Source organism: Zalophus californianus, chromosome 11, assembly GCF_009762305.2.
Source record: "Zalophus californianus isolate mZalCal1 chromosome 11, mZalCal1.pri.v2, whole genome shotgun sequence".
NCBI lineage: Eukaryota > Metazoa > Chordata > Mammalia > Carnivora > Otariidae > Zalophus > Zalophus californianus.
Window position 1 is genome coordinate 79,828,087 of NC_045605.1, and position 22,651 is coordinate 79,850,737.

General features: G+C 39.3%; 2 protein-coding genes across 2 annotated transcripts in view; one reads left to right on the plus strand and one right to left on the minus strand.

The window, feature by feature from the left end:
- Window positions 1–8,935, plus strand: part of ANO3 (anoctamin 3) — a 437,993-nt gene extending 429,058 nt beyond the window's left edge. Inside the window, 1 exon segment of the mRNA XM_035722983.1 lies at window positions 1,068–8,935. Coding sequence (XP_035578876.1) covers window positions 1,068–1,250 — 183 coding nt within the window. The 3' untranslated portion in view covers window positions 1,251–8,935.
- Window positions 8,936–12,659: 3,724 nt separating this feature from the next.
- The window catches only part of SLC5A12 (solute carrier family 5 member 12), a 51,874-nt gene continuing 41,882 nt past the window's right edge, over window positions 12,660–22,651 (minus strand). Inside the window, exons 11-15 of the mRNA XM_027580251.1 lie at window positions 21,309–21,395; window positions 18,271–18,437; window positions 16,552–16,655; window positions 14,989–15,116; window positions 12,660–13,057 (exon numbers count right to left, since the gene is read on the minus strand). Of these exons, the coding sequence (XP_027436052.1) occupies window positions 12,905–13,057; window positions 14,989–15,116; window positions 16,552–16,655; window positions 18,271–18,437; window positions 21,309–21,395 (639 nt within the window). The 3' untranslated portion in view covers window positions 12,660–12,904. The remainder of the gene's footprint in view (window positions 13,058–14,988; window positions 15,117–16,551; window positions 16,656–18,270; window positions 18,438–21,308; window positions 21,396–22,651) is intronic.

Consider the following 22,651-nt stretch of genomic DNA (forward strand, 5'->3'; position numbering starts at 1 on the left):
GCTTTACCGAGATATACCACGCAGTGCCGTTTACTGGGACACTCATAGTAAACCCAGTTAAAAGTTCCTTGAATTCTTCCTTTCCACATAGACAATCGTCACAAAGTCCTGTAGGTAAATGGGTTTTTTTCCATGTATCATCCTAACTCTATCAGTCTCAGATTTTCTTTTCTTTTCTGAGCAATTGACAGGTCTAGTCTCCTCCACGGACAGAGAGAAAGGATGCATTTTTTATAATAGGAGATGATATTTAAGTGGTGCTTATACTGCACCAAGCCCTTCTCTAGGCACTTCACATATATTTGCTCATTTAATCATCATAACAACCTTTAACAGATACTATTATTGTCACCATGTCAGAGATGAGACACAGAGAACATAGGTGATTTGCATACGGTTACACAGCTAATGAGTGTCAGGGGATGGTTCAGACACAGGTGGTCTCATTCAGCCTCTGAACTTGAGATCATAGGCTTTTACCTTTTGGTTTTTGATCCTGTCTTTTTTATATACAATACTTTTGTCAGTCTATTTTTAAAAATTAATACATTTTTATCATAAAAGAATTATGTAATAGAGACAAAATATTTTACAATATTTGAACTTACTAGAGTAGAAATTCTATAAAATGCATGTGCTGGAGATTGAGTCCAATGCCAATATCCCAGGCAGACCATATTCTATGTGTCTTGTACCTTGTGATTACAATGTATCACACATGAGCTTTCCCTGGATGTGATCTCTCATCTGTGTATAACAATGAATGTCATAATAGGGTTGCATAATATAGAAAGATGTGAACTGAAGATTCATTCAGTGTTTATAAAGTGACATCAACATATGGCACCAAAAAGAGGAAAAAACTTCTGTTGTCTCCTAATCCTTATGTGATTGAAAGCAACAATGTAGTAGTCCCAATATCATTTCTGAAAATATTAATATTCTAGATAGTACATCCTGAGTTCTGATGCTTGACTATAAGGCAAATGCAACATTGTTTATGATCTGTTTTATAATTGGCCTTCTAGAATCTTTGAAAAGTGTACTTTCCCCTCTTAAATTTGCAGCACCTTGTTTTTGGGATCAAGTCGTTCATCGCATACCTGATTCCAGATGTACCAAAGAACCTGTATGACCGAATACGACGGGAGAAGTACTTAGTCCAAGAGATGATGTACGAGGCAGAACTAGAACATTTGCAACAACAGCGGAGAAAAAGTGGTCATCCGGTTCACCATGAATGGCCTTAGTTGATTCCTGTTGCCCAGAGGGGCAATAGCATTAGTGGGAATGACAACAACTTTAAATTCTAGGTGGGATCCAGGAGGAAGGCATACCTGGCAAACCAGATGTATGATATGTTACTTGGAAATGCAGTGCAGCCATCTCTGGGATTTGGGATGTCCAGGCTTCTAAGGAAGAAATAGATGACTCCTGACCTTTAAAAAAATGGTTAGTTTGACAGCACAGGAAGCCAGGACCTAATTCTCAGTCCCAGCCTCAGGGACTTGTGTGTGTGGAGACCTCCACCCTCCCTCAGCTGCAGTGTAACGGGAAGGGTGATGGTGAGGTTTCTAGCAACAGATTTCCATGTAAACGTTCATAAGCCAGGCATGCTCAAAGTCTCATGTGTCTTCAATCACATACTCTGGAACCTTAGGTTGAGTTGAGATACTTGCGGGAAATGACTTAGGAGGAATGACTTAAATCAGTTATTGCCTTTGCTGCCAGAATTCCATGTCCCTTCAGCTTCTAGGTTTGGGGAATTTTTCTTGTTCCTTGCTGAGATTATGGATCTGTGCCACACGGAATTTATGCTGCTTTACATTGACTATGCAGTGGAGTTTTTGGACACCACCTTTAGTAGTCAAGCCAAAAACTAAGATTCTAAAAAGAATACCATTCACTGAAATATATCCTATTGCGTTGGCTACATTCAAACGTGTTGTTTCACCAGCAGAACAAAGTTGCACTGCTTTAAAAAAAAAAAAAAAGAAACAACACCTGAATTCCAATGGAGCCACATATTTAAAAAATATGGGCGTTTATTCTCATATCATTTAGAATACCACTCATCCGTATTTTACCGTGGAGGGCTGTTTTATAGTATTTTTAGTTTTTTCCTCCCTGGTTTATTATAACAACTCTCGCAGAATAACAGAATAACTTGAAATGCTGTACATATGTTGGTTTTCCTTGTACCTTTGCACCTTGGTAATATGTAATGCAAGTTACATTTCGTGCAGCGCTGAGACCAGTTACATAGTATGCCATTGTGACTTGTTTATTCAGGAAATCAAAAGCCAAATGCTTTGCAACACTTTAAGCTTTTCTAACAAAGTACACTTTTGTTCATGAGCTAATGAAAACAATGCATGAATATAAATTTATATTATTTGTAAAAAAAATAACAAACCCACATGTTTTGTTTTATTTTCTTTTCATCGATGTTTCTTTGATAGACTGATTTGGTTGATTTTTGAAAACTCTAAAACCAAGATCAAATCAATTATGAAAGACATCGTTTTGCTTTGTTGTGGAGTTGCTATTTCTGCGTCAACTCTATCTGTGTTATTGTTCACAGACGGATGAAGTGGGAATGATGAAGCATTCAAGGAAAGAAAGTCTGGTGGAGGCTTAAGTAATAGGGAGCAGGAGGGGACGAAAGAGGAGAGTTGAAGTAAGGGAACGCGTGGGAGAAATGAAGACACCTTTCCTTGGCAAAACAATCAAAACAAATCTCACTTTTCCTCCCCTGGGAATGGGGTGGCAAATCACATATACTCACACATTCACATATATACATGCATATGTGATTCTTATCTTTGTCTAGTTTGTTTTGTGCTCAATTAAACAAAGCACAGTTACTTCTAGAATGCAAAAAGACCAGATTAAGGACAATAGAAATAAAGATACTTTGTATATATGCGAGCGTGTCTCTAGTAAGAAAATTATAAAGTTTCTCTTACTAGAAAACGACTTTTAGTCATCCTAACACTTAAAATGGTTTTTTTGACTTTTTCTTCTTTTACTCCAGGGAAAAGCTGTGATAGATCATAGTCGTTCTTTGGTTTGTGGTTGTCAAAAACACTCACCTCCCTACTTGCTCTCTGATTCTGACTTAGCCAGGGGTAGGACCTCAGACTCTATGAACTTCCTCCTATGCCCATGTCACATGGCACTCTTTCATTCAGATTCCTCAGAGGTTCTGTTTCTGCCACCTGCACATTCATAGCAACTAATTCCACTAACTACGCAAAGGAGTTTTAAACTCCTTCATTTTTGTAACATCTGCAGCATTTCCTTTTCTTTGTTAGTTAAATGTATACCATGCCTGAGAATAAATACTCTGCATGCCTATTGAAAACGTAAGTGAACCTGACATTTATGTCTTTCCCAAATTAGGGATACAAGACATAGACATTTGTCTTACAGTAGAGCAAAGAATAATGATAGCCATGCCCTTGAGAATTCTTTCTCTTCTTATTTTATATTACCACCATCAGCGTTTAAAATCATATTGATTGCCTAGAGAGAAAAGCATGAAAAGAGAATGGTATTTTTAATAAAAAATTATAATACATTGATTTAGACATTGCCTTCTCTAGTAATTTCTCAGACCAATCGAAAAACAGAGAAACAATGAAAAAGTTATCTGAAAATTTCCTTTTGTGCAACAATGCAGTAGAACCTTCATCGTTGTTGACAGCAAAATATTTTCAGCTCCCTCACAGTATGTGAGTTTTAAATCACTCTGCTTTCGTTGAGAGAAATGTTTTATATCATGGTTTTCATATGTATACAGATTATTTCTCAAAGATTTATATAGCACACACTATTCTCAGGAATTCTGTATTTCATGAATGCTGCTTATATATTTTCATATTCTAAATTGTTGTCTTTTCAAGTAAATAACTAATATATATGTGCATGAAGTCTGCCTTGACAAGTTGTTCAGAGCTGAAGCACTTTCCCGGTACAGTGTGTGGAAAATTGCTCTAGGTAGTACTAGGTCGTAGCTGAAATAGTTTGCAGTTGTCTGAGTCTGTGCACGCCCTTTTCAATAAAATGCTTTTGAGTGACTGCATGACAAGATACAACTTCTGAATGATGCACTTTCTTTCAAAATGACTCTTAGCACAATCTATTGTAGAATGGAATGAAAACGAACCTTTTTCACTCAATAAATTATGTGATATGATATTTCTTCCTATAATTTGCATGTTCAAGTTGATCCTGCTTGTTTTTTAAATAGAAGTTGGAGTGCGTATGGGGAGAGGGAATTGCTCACTCTTTAGCTCCAAAGGCAATAATTTCCTAGTCTTGCAAGCTCTTGTTCCACTCTTCAAAAGTTTTGGCTGTTTGTCTCCTGCTAAGCTCATTGTCATCATCAAGGCATTTGCACATGAAACGTATAGATGGAGAATCGTACTGATTCTAATAATGCTTTGTTCTAGAAACAGATGGGAGAGGAAGCTTGATTAGTTCTTAAGAAGGCAATAGTGCTTCTATCCGACAGAAGCATTTTCTTTTTTTCGCACTTCGGCTGGCTCCACCAGTAACTGTCAAAATCTCCTTAGGAGAAGAATTTTAACACTGATAAAGTTCCTGCCGAGGCAGGAGGACATTTAGGGGCACTGTAGCCAACCGCCAACAAGAGGTGACCAAATTGCCCATTTTTTCTCAACTTGGTCAAAACTGAAAATCCAGGTTGCCTGAAGAGTTGCTTAACTAATATGGCTGAATCGATTAGTCTGTCAACTGGAGGCAGGTAGACAGAAGCCCAGGGTGTGGGATGTGTGCTTGTACTTGTGTGTGTGTGTATGTGTGTGTGTGTGTGTGCGTGCACGCACTTATTGTCTGTTAGATATGCCCAACTCAGTCCTACTATGGTCATAAGGTATTTCCATTCCATTTTCCCCCAAATCACAGTATTATAACAGGTTTTAGGGATAGTTGTGGATTTTATCCAGGGAATCAGATAACATCTTATTCTTTCTGCTTTTCTTAGTAACTCAGGAGAGAGAACCTTTCAGGAATGGCCTAAAATACCTAGCTTCTGATAGAAAAGTGTGACTTTTCCTACAGGCATTTCTATTCAAATTGAAATGTGCCGGCAATATGTAGTCCAATGGGAAGATTGATTTGGCTTTAGCTAGAATCATTGATCAGACTAGGTTCCTGCTACCAAGGATTTGTGTATTTTTAATGGTGATAAGTTACCTTCAGTGGAACATGCCATCTGGGTTCATCTGAAAAACCACAACCACAACCACATTTGATGGTCCTTTCTAGAAAATACAAGTGCTATAGCCCCTGTGTTCTAACCACATCCACATTAAGGCATCTTTTCCAGGGAAGTAAAATGAAAGCAGACAGGTTGACAGAAAAAAGACATATTTAGGATCAACTCCGGTTTCTTGTATAATCAAAGTCTGCTTTCCGGGAGAAGAAGCCTATCCATCAAACCTCACTGTTCTTTTTTTTTTTTTTTTTAAGATTTTATATACTTTTTGAGGGAGAGAGAATGAACAGTGGGGAGGGGCAGAGGGAGGGAAAGAAGCAGACTCCCTGCTGAGCAGGTAGCCTGATGCCGGGCTCCATCCCAGGATCCAGAAATCATGACCTGAGTTGAAGGCAGATGCTTAACTGATTGAGCCACCCCAGAGCCCCAAACCTCACTGTTGTATATAATGGTACCAGTGTGTGCCCCAGCACAACTGTCCCTAGATAAAGCCTCTTGTTCCACACCCACCTGGCCCCAAGTGCTAGGCTTGAGTATACCAGACAGTAAGCTGTGTGGATGTTGTGTTGCATCTTTCTCTAAGACGGAAGGGGGTCAAATTTCCAGACATATGCCCAATATTGACTTCCTCAGAATATTTATTTCCATCTTAATTCTATGTGAGGGGAAACAGTTTTTCTGCTGTTTCTCAGAAGGCAAAAATTTCCTAAATTATTAGTTGAAAAGCAAAATTTAATGAGATCTATTTAGATATACCCCACAAAATATAATTGTTACAAGGATGGCTAGCCCCACGTGATTTTCAAACTTCCTCAAATCCTTTGTAATTATTTCGTCAGTGTCCATGCCACTCAACACTACCAGGTGAACACAGTAGGCTAAGTGTTTTGTTTTGTTTTGTTTTGTTTTTTGAATGATTATTTTTTTAAGTAACCTCTATATCTGACATGAGGCTAAAACTCACAACCCTGAGATCAAAGGTCACACACTCTCCTGACTGAGCCAGCCAAGGGCCCCCACATTAGGCTAAATTTAGTATCTTTCTAACAAGTCATATGAGCAGGCTTTTCCCACTTTTTGTTAAGTGAGAAGAGGGGAATTGAGTGGCCAGAAAAATCTGGTGGCAAAGATAATTGTGGAAGCAATGTTTGGGGGATGGTGGAAGGAACTTCGGGACTTTCCTACCTGAGCAAAAATGTCTGCTTTGCAAATCCTATTTCAGACTCTGCTCTACACACACCCAGCCTTCTTTCTGACTGAAAAACAACTGCAATTTCGTTCATCCTTTAACATTCAGAGAAATGAAGGGGTTTTCCCCCTTGTTATTTTTTTCTTACCTATTTTAAGATTACGAAGCTAAATATGGTAAGCTTAGATTTCAGTGACAACTCCAGCCAAAGAATAAACATCTCAATTTTCAATGCTGAAGATGAAAAAGCCCTTAAAAATATGCAATTTTATCTTCTTAGGATGTGTGGCTGTCGGCTTCCAAGTTCTATTTTTCAACTAGGAATGAGGTAGGGAATCCTATAATTGAAGAGGAAGTTTGGGGAAGAGACAGAGTGGATTTCTCCAACCATTTTTGTTCTCCATAGGAGAAATTATGTTGCAACCGTATATTTAGCCAGATGTACTTAAATGTTGATTTTTTTTTTCTTTCTACTGTCTGCAAGTCCTCTGCAAATCAAATTATATGCAGTAGATTATGAATCATTAAAGATTCCTTCCAAACTCTCCTGAGAAGTTTTAAAGCCAATTTAAGGAAGATTTGCTCTGTTGAAATAGATTGAATAAAATTTTAAGGTCAGCATTCTTGAAAATAGTAAACAAAAAATGTACATAAACCTTCTTGATGTAGATTCCAAATCAATCCATTACATTGCCTCTACAAATTCTGCTGACCATCTTATGCTGGTACAAATAAGCAAATTGTGGATTGCTCATTTATTTTCTTACGTGGTAATTACATTAGAGCACTGAATCAATATACTACATGAAATTATTTTTATCTTTTTAAATATGTCAAAGTAGATTCTGTAATGGGGAACTGGATGTTCAGAACACCTGTGTACACAATTGCCTTAACATTTTTTAAAAACAGATGAACGGCTGTTTCTGGAAATTACTGAGGACAAATAGGCCAAGGCCCATAAAAGACATCACCATTATATATTGCTTTTCTTGATTTATAGTAACCTATTGTATTAAGTCATAAAGTCCTCTTCATGGTTACTTCTGAGTGTGTGTGGGTGGGTGTGTATGTGTGTGTGCCCCAAGCCCCTGAGCAGCACAAATATAAGCATTATCCAAAATACGTAGAGGAAGTCATGTTATAGAGTATGTCAAAACTTATTTTGACATATGTTTCCTTGGTGACTTGGTAGACCTGCCTTAATCTATTAGGCTTATATAAAAGCTTTTAGAGTGGAAAATTATTTTGCACCCTGCTCCTAACCTATAGAAAATATTCACATTGATCTTTTAAATACACTTCAATCTGAACTTACTTTTAAAAGAAATAATTAAAATTTTTATATACCTTAATTATAGATCTATGCTCGTTCTACACACATTTTTCTTAAAATCGAATAGTTGTATAACTATAGCATTAAATTTAGTATTTCATGGCTCTATGAAAAAGACATAAGATTTGGAAATAGAAAAAAATCATCTTAAATTTCACACTAATATACAGAAATATTATCAACTAACATTTCCATGATAGAGTAGAATTATTTTTCTAATTCATCATGAGAATATAACGGGAGAGCCACTGATATCCTCACACCCCAAGTAAGGGCCATGTTGATTAAGTAGCCAAATATTTATACGTTTAACCCTGTCTTCTGAAGAGCTGATATTTCAAATACCAGAAGTACAGGATTAGAAAAGTGGGTTTATGAGTGTTTGTTATTCACATAGGTGTTTGCAAATCAGATTGATATGGTCAGGAGACTGGAATGGAGGAAGAAATAACAGCATTAACTCTTTCCAAGAATTACAAGTGACAATAACCCATTAGATGATTATTAATTATGAGTTACCCTTGATTAAAATTTTGTATCATTTTAATATCATTGATAACATTAATTAAATTTTAGTTTTTGGTAAATAGACCACACTTCCAGATTATTAATGTTGGATAAAAGAGGTTAACTTTACAGTAAACCCAGCTACCTTGGAATACCGAGATTGCACACATGAGATTTCTAAATATACAAATGTATGCATAGAGAGCTTAAATTTCTGTAATATTTTAAAACAATTTATTTCTAAGAGAACAAGTAAAAGGAAAATGCTCTATTTTTTTCTATTTACTGATCTGATCTTTGTAATAATGTTTAAGTAAAATTGTAGTACCATAAAGATATTTCAATAATATTCTCTTTGAAATTTTGTTTGCAAGCCCCCTGGTGTGTGGTTTATTTCTTTTTTTTTTTTTCTCTCTTTAAAGTGAAATGCTAGAACCCCATAAAATCACAAAAGAATGAAATTTATATTCAATAAATATCATTTGAATTAAACAAGGGAAAAGCCCTCGTCCCTTCTGTTGTTGTCTGGAGAATTACAATCGCTGTTAAGTGTGCACTGAGTCGTGCACAAGGCTTGAGATGCTGTTTACATGTACAAACGTAATACTTAACAAATCATCAATATGAATATGGCATTTTCCAGTAATAAACTTGTCCATCTTTATAACAGTGGCTTTTTTCTTTTTTTTTCAAAAATTTCAGACCTTTAGAAACGTTGCTTTCAGGGCGCCTGGGTGGCTCAGTCGTTGAGCGTCTGCCTTCGGCTCAGGTCATGATCCCAGGGTCCTGGGATTGAGCCCTGCATCGGGCTCCTTGCTCTGCGGGAAGCCTGCTCCTCCCCCTTCCACTCCCCCTGCTTGTGTTCCCTCTCTTGCTGTGTTTCTCTCTGTCAAATAAATAAAATAAATCTTTAAAAAAAAAAGAAAAAAGAAACATTGCTCTCTGAAAAAAATCATATTTTATTTAAATTCGCCATTAGGAAGACTACCTCTGGAAATTAATGGCATGACTTTTAGTTTATAGCTTATGGTTATCTTGTTCTTGTTAGTTCTTAAACTGCTTCAGTAATTCATATGCTAAGCCAGTATCTTGGAAATTAAAGAGAAACAGTGAACCAATTTAACTGAAAACGAATACTGTAATGAGTATCACTTTCTTCATATACTGCCGCTAGCAAGTATTGAATGTTTCATGGGGGCCAGTCACAGTGCTGAGTTGATAGGATTTCCCTCTATAAATCCTCGCAACAACCCTACTAAGTAGAGACAACTTTTGCTCCTTTTAATTTGTAATAAACAAAACTTTAGAAAGCCTTGCACAAGAATTCCTGAGATAATTTGTGTCAGAACTTGCATCTGAACCTAAGCTGTCTGCCTCCAATCTGTGCCCTTCCGTCAAGAAGCTGTACTTCTTGCTCCGATCAGAAAATAGCAGTTCTCGAAATGAATTCCTCAGAACGAATGAAAGAGACATCTGAGGTCATTCCATTTCATTTTTACCAATCTTTGTGACTGAATTTAGAAGATGGAGACTGGCATTAAGTTTGGCACATTGTAGGCTATCCTAGAACTCATCATCCATACCTGGTTTATTGAGAATCTCCCTGGTCGTTCCGTGGCAAAAACAGCCACAGGTGTGAGCCATTTCCGTGGCTTGGATTGAACTTGGAACTGGACGGATCTTATACTGTCCCGGGAACCTTGGCAGAAGTCTGAACTCATGCTCGTAGGGAGGAGTGAAGGCAGGAGAGGTGTCACTGCCAAGGAGTTGAAGTATGACTGCATTTCACAGTTCTTTCCTGTTTAGCCACACAACGGATGCAGTTCCTAGACACTGGGGAACGTGGTTTTTCTCTGGTACTCCATTTGCACTCTACTTGAAGCCTTAGATTTTTGCATATCTGTTCAATTAGGAAGAATGAGGAGGGATCCTTATATTGACCTCTGCAAGTGCTCAAAATGTTAACTCCTAATGCCATAGGTTCCATTACATGAGAGAAGACAGGGCCATTTTTATAATAATAATAACAATAATAATAATATCTTCCATGTGTAAGTCATTTGATGCTTTGATATCACTGCAGGTAAGAGAACTAGAGACTAAAAAAAGAAGGAAAAAAAAGGATCCTAAAAAACTTTCTGAGGAAAATGCTGTCTGAGTGAAATATTGGTAGGATAAATTGTGAGTAAAATTTGTGAATAAAATGAAGAACTGTATGGTACATTTTGTTTTCATGCAATTCCAAGTGAAAGTTCAAAATCTGGAAATGTATTCCATACATCCATACCCCAGCAGCCTCTCACCCCAGGCCCCGCATGTCTGGTGTGTCTGGAGGGGCAGCTCCATGCTGGTTCTCGGCAGCAGAGACCAGGTCCGCCTGCAGGCCTCTGTGGACCTCCTGGGGGCGGAGCTGTCAGCTCAAAATCAGACTGTGACGTGCTCTCCGATGCCTGAGCGGCCACTGCTCAGTTCAGACACCCTTCAGGGACTGCAACCCATGCTGCTGCCATGGAAAGAACACCACTCCGTGTTCTTTCTCCAGCATTAGAATCTCTGACAGGGTGTGCTGAGAAGGCAGGATGCTGGGGTGGTAACTGATTTATCTTTTCCTTAAAGTGAATAATGAGCAATTTGTCAATAAAGCATTCCTCTGGGGGATGGGGGGAAGCCACACATATAATGGCTACTGTTTATCAAATTTCATCCTCAGAGTTGTCCCTTCCCTTCCGAGTCATAAGATAATAACTAAACCAATGAGGTTTGGCCCAGATTTCAACATTCACCTAATATATTCTCAAAATCCTAATTCATAGGAATGTCCTAACTACTAAATCACTTGGAAAATAATTGCACCTTTCAATCTGCAAATCCTTAGATCGACACCTTCATTAGCTTGCTGGACCTCAAAAAATGTTTTTAGACATTTCTCATTTTCATGATTTTTTTCCTTCTCATTTTCAGATATTTTTTCCAAATGTATTTGTACTTTTTACTTCTTTCCTCCTTTTTCCAAATGTATTTTTCTCATCTTCCTGATAAGCCACAACCCAGTTCTCTTTTTTTCTTCCTCTATTCTCCTCTCCTATTGAGAGTGGAGGGAAAGAAGGCACGCGTTGGGCTGTGGCTTAGGAACTCCAGCTTTTTTTAATTCCTTCATTGAGTTTTTCCCCATTTTTCTATCTTCTCTCCCTAATAACAAATACTGGTTACATAATAGTTTCCTTGTCTCATGCTTCTTTTAAGGTTTTCTCCTCCGGATTACATTTAAACGACATGCCTTTGGGGTTTCTTACCCTTGCCCATTTGGACCATTTCTTTTTATTTTGCTGACATACTACTTTTAGGCCTTTGATCTTACCTGGTCACCAAAAGAAATATCTGACACCTGTCCTAATGTACCTGACACTGAGACACTGGCTTATTTCTACTATCTTCCCTCTGATCTAGCCCCTGGGGCACTGGTTCCTTTTTGCTTTTTCAGGATCTTGTTTCTTTGCTTCTTCCAAAAAGTTTTCACTGCCTCTCCATTTTTTAACAACTTTTGTTCTATAGTTTCCTCTTACTCCAGAACTTCAAAAATTATTTTCGAAAATTCAACCATATAGATCTTTTCATCTGTCCCCAAGCCTGATGGAACACGTTGAGCTTGCACGTTAGAGCTGAATCAGTACAGTGTCAATCCTGTCGACGAGATATTTTTGCGCCAAAGAAGACCCCGTGCCTGGTGAAATCTGTGGGCCCGAAAGCTATTTGCGAGGTTCTTTTCCACGACGCTATCCTAACGGCCTCCTATAAGACATTCCTTGTTCCTCTTTACCCAGTCCTGGGGAAAGACTCTAGACCTCTGTTGAGCAGAATCAATTTTTCTTTGGAAGGTGATAGAAAGACCTACTACACCAAGAGCCCAAAGATAGGAGCGTATTTAGTTATGACTGTTGCACTAACTAGATGTACCGGTCCCTCTCCTGTGCTGAGCAAAATTATTTCTAAGGCTTGCTCGGGACAGTTGTAGGAACAGGCATGACTGGAAGAGGACTTCAGGGCGTGAGGGTGCGGCGCAGGGTGATGGGGTTAATGGCAGTTAGGTGTTCCAACTGCAACTGCAACGTGGGGTGTTGTGAAATGTGTCTCCATCTATGTGAGATATGGGGGTCGGGTGGACAGCAATCCTTCATTGTATCAGCAGTGATGGAGAAACATTTAATAAGCATACCCCCTTCCACATTCAGCCTGTGAACTCCAAGGTATGTGATGGCTCAAGAACTACCAAAAAACAAAATAAAACAAAACAAAACACCCTGAAGTTTAATATGACATAAAGCAAAGGGACTGACTCTTTGCACTGCGGTGACATCCAGTCCTAATTTAATCCAGGAGGAAGTTGCCAGGGCACTTAAGAGTGGGCTGTTTCTTCTCACCTGAAAGTTGGGGTCTTCCAAAGAATGTCCTGAGAATATCCAGGGGAACAGTCATTTTATTTGTAGTTATAAATAAGTATAAATAGACATTAGACATCCCTGTCTTCTAGCAGTGACAACTACACACGTCTACTAACCAATAGGCAAGCAGGATGTGGACTGTGTGTATCCGTGTGTGTGTGTGGGGGGGTGGTATTTGCGTGCATGTGTCAGAAATGGGTAATCTTCTCGAACGCCATATTGCTGTAGCTTTTGTCCTTCGGATCATGGCCTGGAATACGGACCAGGTTTTCTTGCCTGAGTCCATTCTGTAAGACAGATTCAGCCCCTTGTTTCCAGGAACTGCCATTCTCAAGGTTTTCCTGAGGAAAATGAAAAGACACATATTAGGGAGTTACTCTTGATGTATTCCAAATCACACGGAGAGAATCTAGCTGAGCACCTCCCCCTCAAATGATATATGATCACATGATATGATATCGAATCCAATGACATGTAAATATGAAAGCAATGCCTTTCTTGATTGATAACTATGATGACTCAATCCATGTAGGTACTGTTTCTAATGATAATAAAAACAGAAAGAACAATTTAGTAAGCATTTGCAATATATCTTGTGTTGTGTGAAGAAATGTATATTGTATATCTGTCAGTTAGTATCATAGCCCTGTAAGGTAATAGTCTCAGCTCCTGGGGAGAGACAAACCTATGTGTCAGATGGTGGTGGTGCCCTTCCTTCCTGTGAAGAGCAAGGCCTCTAGATCATAAGAGGGGGACCTGCAGGCAGACTCCCCCAGAGGCTGCCCAAGGTCATTCTTCAGGGAAGGAGCCCAAGAATGACACACTAAGTGTTTCTTCCCCCTCTCAGTGCAGCCTTGAGGACAGAAGCTGCCTATATCAACAGGATTTATCATCCATCCCAGGAAATTCTTGCCCAGGAACGTAAGTCTGTAAATCAATAAATAACTTGATTATTTCCTTCTAGAACTTCCTCAAAAATCCATTTATCCAAACAATACAGTGCTCGATCAGCTGCTTTCTCAGCCAACTAGATTGCCTTCACATTCTGAACGCCCGGCACGATGGTGCTCTCCTTACTTCAGTAACTATTACACTCAGCTTTACTTCATCTACATGTTATTAGGGTGTTTGGGGGAAGGAGAACAATTCACAAACTAGGTGATGTGATATGGGTGCAGAGTTTGTCTTCTAGAGTACTAAAAGAACAAAATGTCTGCGACTGAAAGAATGTGAATAAGCCGCAACTAAGAAAAGGAAAAAAAAACAAAAAACACTCCTGCACTTCAAGAGGCCAAGAGGACAGACATAGATAAGACCATTTGCAAACTTAACAGGAAACATTACATCTCCCAAGGTTCTGCTGTTGTCAAATGCCATCACAACGTGAGGGATTATTGCTCTCTCACCAAATGGGCCCCAGACAGCTTTGTTTTCATTCCCAGCTTCCCTTAGACTCCTCTCAGAATCCTTCAGTGGGAACCCAAAGCTTACAAAAGTCATGGCCAGCACCCCTCTTGTTAAGGGTGGCATTGCCTGCTTCCCTGGAGTGTCCGCACCGCCGGGAGCTGCATCAAGTCAACAAGTTCAATTTGGTCTGACCCCAGGCTGTTCCTGGTGGTCTTTGGCTGCTACAACCCTAATAATACTTGGATAGTGTCTCTAGCCCTGCCTGGTCTAAACATAATTCTCAGCGGGATAGCAAAGGTGTGCATCCTGCTGCTTCTCTAAGAAGATCCCCCTGTCCATCTGACTATATTTGCACTTCATGGAGCTAGAGATGTCTGTGTCCAGGTGGCACTGGATGATCTTCCCCCGGTTCCCAGGTAAAAGCTGAAGTTCAAAGAGGTTAAACAATTTACCCAAGGCAAGTAAGACGCGGAACTGGGATTCTCTCCAGGGCTGACCCTCAAGGCTGTGCTTTTCACCATGATACTAGACTGTTACCCCTGCTTTATTCCTTTTCTACTGTTCATTTTTATATTTTTCCTAGAATTCACTTTTAGAAGGGTTAACAGGATTAACCTGTTATCAATTTCTCTCTCTGAAATTGATCACTTGCTGGGCCAACAATTCAGCCTAAAGATACATTTACCTACCAACATATTTCTGTGCTCAGAAGCTAATTAACTGAGGTAACTGAAGTTGAAACAAAATACGGGTTGTAACATTCATAGTCTTCCTTTCTCACAGCCACTTTTCAGGTGGTTTAAATGGGCAAAAAGGGAATCCCTTTGAGCTCGTATGTTTTTCAGAAGTTCACACATCAGCTCACCTGCTCCATCCCACCGTCATGCTGAACACCACACCAGCACAGTCTTTTGTATTTCTCAGACCAAAAGCAAAATAAATTGCAAACCGGTCTAATTAGCAGTGGTTGAATATCCTTGCTGCTCTGGTGACCTATTAACAGAAGGACAGACGGATTAGGCTGATTGCATGCTTTCCAAGGCTTTGTTAAGGGTCTAAGTACTGTATACTTACTAAGCAGGTCGTTTCTTAGTATAAGGGTGAAAATAGGCCTGACTTGTTAATAGATAGAAATTGGTAACTGCTCAAAGTAAGTGTGGGGATAGTTTTTAAATATCCACGAACTGTCAGGTCAGGCAAACTCACAGATACAGAGTTAGCCAGAGATACCATACTTATTTTTAAATATGAATTATGGAAAACTCTACTCTTACACTTTGTAGGCTACCAGGAGGGATAGCACAAATCATAATTTCTTCCTCTAGGAAAACTGTTTTTCAGCCACATCGGATATATTAGAGGTCATCAGAGTCGTTATTTGTAAACTTTAAAATGTTCTTCTTACTGTTTCTTCTTCCTTCCACCCCAGCATCCTGAATCAGCAATACCCTCACATTCCCTCCAGCTAGTCTAGACTTTCTTCACACCTCCTTTCCAATCATTAAAACACACCTGTCCAATGTCCCATTCCTTCAAACCCTGCTGTGGAGTAAGAGTCAGTCACATTGATATTTAAACCAAGATTTAAAGACTAACAGTGCTTCCTGCTAGAACCTTTGTAAATTTTGGTATAATGATAACTGTTTGCAAATACCCAATCTCATTCAATGGCTGTCTTTAATTCAATAGCCAGTTTAGTCTAAATGTCCCTAGAAGGGGTAGCGGAGTAGCAGTTACAACCTTCATCCCATTCCTCCTCTGTACCAGACACTGTGCCTGTCCACAAGCTTTTTCCAAATTCAAATTTCTTTCTAAAGATAAAATAGATTTTATCTATTGCTAAAACTCCAAACTGAAGTTGAAATGATATATTCCCTGGCATTACATTACTCTGTCAAAAGACATTCAACCAAATAGAAATGTACTGCTCTTAATAATAATATTTATTTATTAGTAAGTACCTTCTATGTACTAGGCACATTTTATGTAGATTAAAAACATATCTAATATTCATGAAATAGATATTGTTGGGGCACCTGGGTGGGTCAGTCAGTTATATGTCTGGCTTTTGCTTTTGGCTCAGGTCACGCTCTCAGGGTCCTGGGATCGAGCCCCACATCGGGCTCCACACTCAGCGGGGAGTCTGCTTCTCTCTCTCCCTCTGCCTGCTGCTCCCCCTGCTTGTACCCTCTCTCTCTGTCAAATAAATAAATAATAAAAACATGTTATATATATTAATAATAATGTATTTGATAATCAGGAGGATGGTTTTGCATATCAGCTTGGAGAGAGTAGACATATGTCTCTGGGAAGAAGGGCTTCTTGCCATGGATCCAAAATCACCAGTAAGCCATCTACCTGGCCCACCGGTGCATGAGGCCAGCCCATGTCTTCCTTGGCCCCAAAGAGAGGAAGGTACGGAACCCACCTGTTATGAAGCTAATGATTATCCCAGCAGCAATGCATCCGAGGCAGCCCACGGTGCTGTAGTAAAGGTAGGAGAGCGAGTACCAGGTGTCGGCAATGGGAGGCCTGTGGATGACAACAGCACGTGGCAGCAGTTCCATGAGTTCTGATGTTATGGTCCACAGTGATGTGGAGGACCACTGACGGTTCACTGTAGGGCCTGGCATTTCTCAAAATCCCAACACTTTAATTTTTTGCCATTCGGTTATTATTTTTTTAAAGAATCAATTGTAGACTAGTTGTGCTTTGTATTGCACTCAATCCAACCCATCCTTGCATTCCAAATATTGCCCTGTAGATACTAAATGATGAGAGATACAGTGAGGACCATGCCTCCCATTTCTTTTGTATTATTCATTCTTTAGACATTTATCAAGCCCAGATTTAGTGCCAAGAACTGTGACAGACATTGGAGATAGAAAGATGAGTAAGCCACAATGTCTACATAGAGGAGCTAATGGGCAGTCATAAAGGAATGGTAGCACCTGGGTGGAATAGGAGCAAAGGATTCTGGGAACATTTTAAAAGAGTATCAAATCCAGGCTTATGTGTGAGATAATACCTGAGCTTATTTTTAAAGACTAATTAGTAGCTAATCAAGCAAGGAAGGTAGTTAGGGCCAGGATTTAGTACTCTAAGAAAGGAGGATGGAAAAAGCACAGCCAGGAGAGAAGAAACATGGTGGACTTGGGAACTATAATAGGTAGGTATTATTTGTAAGATTTATGGAAAGAAATGGTTCTAAACTAAATGAAACTCGGAGGCAAGTGGAAGCAACATAATGGAGTGCTCATAGACTATGCAGCCAGGACAGTTCTAGGATGCAGTTCTACCTCCTTCATCCCTCAGCACAGGCCATAATAATTTTTCCACCTGATATGCAGAGTTAAGGAGCTATCCGACATTTCTTAGATTTGTTTCCACAAACAATGAGAGTGTGAGGATGTGCGTTTATTAAAGTCAGGGACAGTGCTACAGGCTATGCATATCTTCTCTCATTTAATCCTCTCAAACCACCAGCAAAGTAAGGATTATTACTCTCACTTTTCTTTCAAAGACTTGAGAATTCAAGAAGTGACAAGTTACTAACTTGTGCAGACATAGAGTGGATAAATGGTAAAACCCACATCCAAACCTAGGCATTTCTGATTTCAAAGGCCATGGTCTTTTCCCCATACCGTGTTATCTCCTGTGTTTGGTATCTTAAATGACCTACGCCAGCCAGAAAGAGAAGGAAGATCTTTTGTTAAACCCACTTGGGTTTGATCCAGAAGCTGCCAGTTCACATCAGTGCACCCAGCTGAGTATGTCCACAACCATTCTCCTCATTGCCCACAGACCTATTCTACTCAGGTCCTTTCCTCTTTCAAGGGCACCATCTCTGATCTTCATATCCACCCACCTATTTTCAAACCCTCCACTACTTCTCCTGTTTTGCACTTAGACTTCCGATTAAAGTTTTTGCTGAGTTCACTCTTGTGAATCCCGGGATGAGGGCAATGGATATCTGCGGAACATTCAACAGCCCTGCACGGCACTCTTCAATGCTGGGCACAGACCTGGCGGGCTTCTCACAGGAAAGCAAGATCTGGCTCGTTGGACCTATCCTTGGAGAATGCATCTCCCTTTGTCCCGGTTACACACTCCCTGGGACCGAACACCACCTTCAAGGTCCACATACCTGCTAGGTAGCTCTGTGGGCACTGACTCTGTTACATTTGATGGGACACAATGGTCTGTGGATAAAGGCAGGGGCCATGTCTTGGAGTCTGGTGCAGGGTAGACAAAGGCTCCAATGGCCACCCAAAATGACAAGGTGATTCCAGTCAGCAGGCCACCTAATGCACCCTTGATGAAAGGAAAGAAAAAGTCAAGGAGAGATTAAACAAAGCTGTTGAAAGAAAAAGGAGATGAAGTGTCCATGCCTCAGAGATTCTTATTGTCCATCCCAAGTCTTGGCCACATGGGCTGGAAAAAGCCCACCCAAACTGCCTTTTTTCCAACTCCCACAATGCAATTGTATTTAGGAGTCACTTGTTCCTTCAATGAAAACATTGGAGAATGTCAAAATGGTCACTATTTTTAGATTTCGAGCAGGAATTTTTTCCCCTCCTTTTAGCTTCTTCTTACCATTTAATCTGTTCAGAGATGTACAACAGGATGACTGTAGTTAACACTACTGTATGACATACACGAAAGTTAAGAGAGTACATATTAAAGTTCTCATCACAAGGAAAAAAAATTTCTTTTTCTTTTTTTATCTGTATGATATTATGGTAAATTTAATGTGGTAATTATTTCACTATATATAAGTCAATTCATTATTTTGAACTTCTTAAACTTATACAGCGTCATATGCCAATTATATCTCAAAACTGAAGGGAAAAACACCTGTTGAGACCTCGGTTCCCAGTAGAAGAGTTTCAGAAGCTTGACAGGAAAACCTCAGAAACTGGAGACAAAGTGGTCATTTTTCATTGACAGCGATTAGCTGTCTCCCATATCTCTTCCCAAGTGATTCTGGCAGAGACCCTGCTCACGAGCTTGGAGGTTTTTGTTTGAGTCTAAATACTAGCAAGCATATTTACTAGTCTTGTCATTTAAGGGTTATATTCCTTGATAAACAGTGAAAAGTCAATGAGTAATTGAGTCATTTCTCCTGCATAGGAGATAGAGCAGTCTGGCAGTGACCAGAACTGGAAAATAAATCTGGATGCTCCCAGCCTCTGCTGGACAGCTGAGCCTTCTCTGTGAGAGAAAATAACTTGTTAGTTTATTTATCCGGGAAAATACTTTCTGATAAGAAGACTGGAATGTTTTGTTCATTATTGTTTGGGGAAACTAAAGCAACGTATATGATTCAAATACTTGTGCCTTGGTCTAGACCAGGGGTCCACAAACTCCTATTACAAACAGCCAGCTAGGAAATATTTTAGGCTTCACGGGCCATCCAATGTCTGTCACAACTACTTAGTTCTGCCCTATCACACAAAAACGGCCATACACAATATGTAAACCAAGGAGAAAAATTATGACGAGTAAAACCATTTATGGGCACTGAAATGTGAATTTCGTATATTTGTGGGTCATGAAATACTGTCTTCTTTTAATTTTTTCCAACGATTTAAAAATGTCAAAACCATTTTAAGCTTGTATGCTGTACCAAAAACTGGATGCTGGCTAGATTTGGCTTGAGGAGTGTAGTTTGCTGTCCCCTGGCCTACCAGTAAAGGGTGAATGGATTTCAGCAGTAGGTTCAACCCTCAGTGATTTATAGTAGCTGCCTAGAAAACCATCCTGAGAAGGATTCTGGGTTTTTATCCACGTTCTGTGGAAAGAGAACCATGACTGATTAGTAGTATCAGCCATGGACAATGACAAGGGGGGAGGTAACCCAAATTTGTAATGTGTTCTTTCCTTTACCTGGAACAAGGTGGTTTTCTGAACTAAATAGAAGGACCACAATTCATTAACATAGATAATAAGTTAATGTGTAGAAGGACAAAGATGTTATATATTATTTAGCTCATTATTAGTTTTTTCATGGCCAGGATATTGCCTTCCCTCATATCATCTCCCCAAAACATAGTTATCCTTGTCAACCTCAATATCAGAAAAGTTAATTAAAACAAATAAGACTGTAAGGGAAGCACTACAAATTACCAAATGCTCCCTACCTATCCATGCTCTTTACCTAGCTCCGAAAGATTTATCTAGAATAGAGATCAGTAAGGGTCAGATAGCTGCAGAGACGTAATTAGATAGATCATGTGACTCAGGCTTCATCGAGCACCCTACAGTATTTAAACAATATGCAGTCAGGTTTTTTGTAGTCTGAAGACTTTCTTTTTTTTTTTTTTTTTTTTTTTTGTCGTCTAAAGACTTTCTAAAAATATATGCATGGAAATGTATGGACAGCAATAAGTAAAAAAAAAAAAATGACAGTTTTGCTAGATTGAGAAAATTATGAGTTTTAAGCTATTTTAAAGTTACTATTTTTCCAAATAAATGTTCATTTTGATTTATATTTATTATAAAGTCATCCAACCAACATTGACTTAAAGATATACCATTAGCTTGTGAGATCAGAATATACCAGGATTGTTTAGTTTCCCTTTCTTAAATTAGTTAATTAAGTTAATTAAATGTGTGATAATCTTAGGTGAAATATGGAAAAAATGAAATTCACATAGTTTTTTAAGTTTTCAAAATTTTTTTAACCTAAATTTTTCCTGAATTCAGTATATATTTTAAATTTCATTTTGTGGGCCCTGAATTCAGGGAGGACAATTTAAACCCTAAAGAGTCAACTTTGATGCCATGACAACTGTACTTCGTGTTCATCTCTTACTTTCCTTGTTTCCTGTCTCTAAGAAGGCTTCACTGAAGTCAGAGATAGGAGTTTAGTTTAGTTCTACTATGGAAAATAGCCACCATTTTTTTTTCCTGGTACAGAGAAATGGCCTTTCCAAGAAGTGGGAAGAGAGAGAAAATGGCTGGGCTTCAGTTTTATTTATTTTATTTTTATTTTTCAAACAATTGGAAAGGTAGATCCAGGAGCTTTTATTTTACTTATTTTTTAATTTAAATTCAAGTTAGTTAACACATAGTAGTTTATTGGTCTCAGGGGTAGAATTTAGTGATTCATCCAGTACTCATCCCAACAAGCTGGGCTTCAGTTTTAGCTGGGAATCATGGAGAGACATGCAAGATCCTTACCTTCCAGTTCACAAAAGGGAACAAGATTCCCAGAGAGAACAAGCCCAGCATTGGTCCCCCGCACATGCCATGGATGCTGAGAGCAGCCTGTGGAATAAGACAGATCAGATCAATGTGCCCACTCCCTGAATTCATGGTCACCTGGGATCACTCTTTCTTAGACTCGGGATAAAATTTAGCAGCAATGCCCACAATAGCCAAACTGTGGAAAGAGCCAAGATGTCCATCGACAGATGAATGGGTAAAGAAGATGTGGTATATATACACAATGGAATATAATGCAGCCATCAAAAGGAATGAGATCTTGCCATTTGCAACGACGCAGATGGAACTGGAGGGTGTTATGCTGAATGAAATAAGTCAATCAGAGAAAGACATGTATCATATGATCTCACTGATATGAGGAAATCTTTTTTTTATTTTTTTATTGTTATGTTAATCACCATATATTACATCATTTGTTTTTGAAGTAGTGTTCCATGATTCATTGTTTGTTCATAACACCCCGTGCTCCAGGCAGAATGTGCCCTCTTTAATACCAATCACCAGGCTAACCCATCCCCCCACCCTCCTCCCCTCTAGAACCCTCAGTTTGTTTTTCAGAGTCCATCATCTCTCATGGTTCGTCTCCCTCTCCGAATTACTCCCCTTCATTCTTCCTCTCCTGCTATCTTCTTCTTTTTCTTTTTTCTTAAAATATGTTGCGTTATTTGTTTCAGAAGTACAGATCTGTGATTCAACAGTCTTGCACAATTCACAGCGCTCACCATAGCACATACCCTCCCCAATGTCTATCACCCAGCCACCCCATCCCTCCCACCCCCAACCACTCCAGGAACACTCAGGTTGTTCCTGAGATTAAGAATTCCTCATATCAGTGAGGTAATATGATACATGTCTTACTCTGATTGACTTATTTCACTAAGCATAACACCCTCCAGTTCCATCCATGTCGTTGCAAATGGCAAGATCTCATTCCTTTTGATGGCTGCATAATATTCCATTGTGTATATCTACCACCTCTTCTTTATCCATTCATCTGTCGATGGACATCTTGGCTCTTTCCACAGTTTGGCTATTGTGGACATTGCTGCTATAAACATTGGGGTGCACGTACCCCTTCGGGTCCCTACATTTGTATCTTTGGGGTAAATACCCAGGAGTGCAATTGCTGGATCGAATGGTAGCTCTAATTTCAACTGTTTGAGGAACCTCCATACTGTTTTCCAGAGTGGTTGCACCAGCTTGCATTCCCACCAACAGTGTAGGAGGGTTCCCCTTTCTCCACATCCCCGCCAACATCTGTCGTTCCCTGACTTGTTAATTTTAGCCATTCTGGGGCA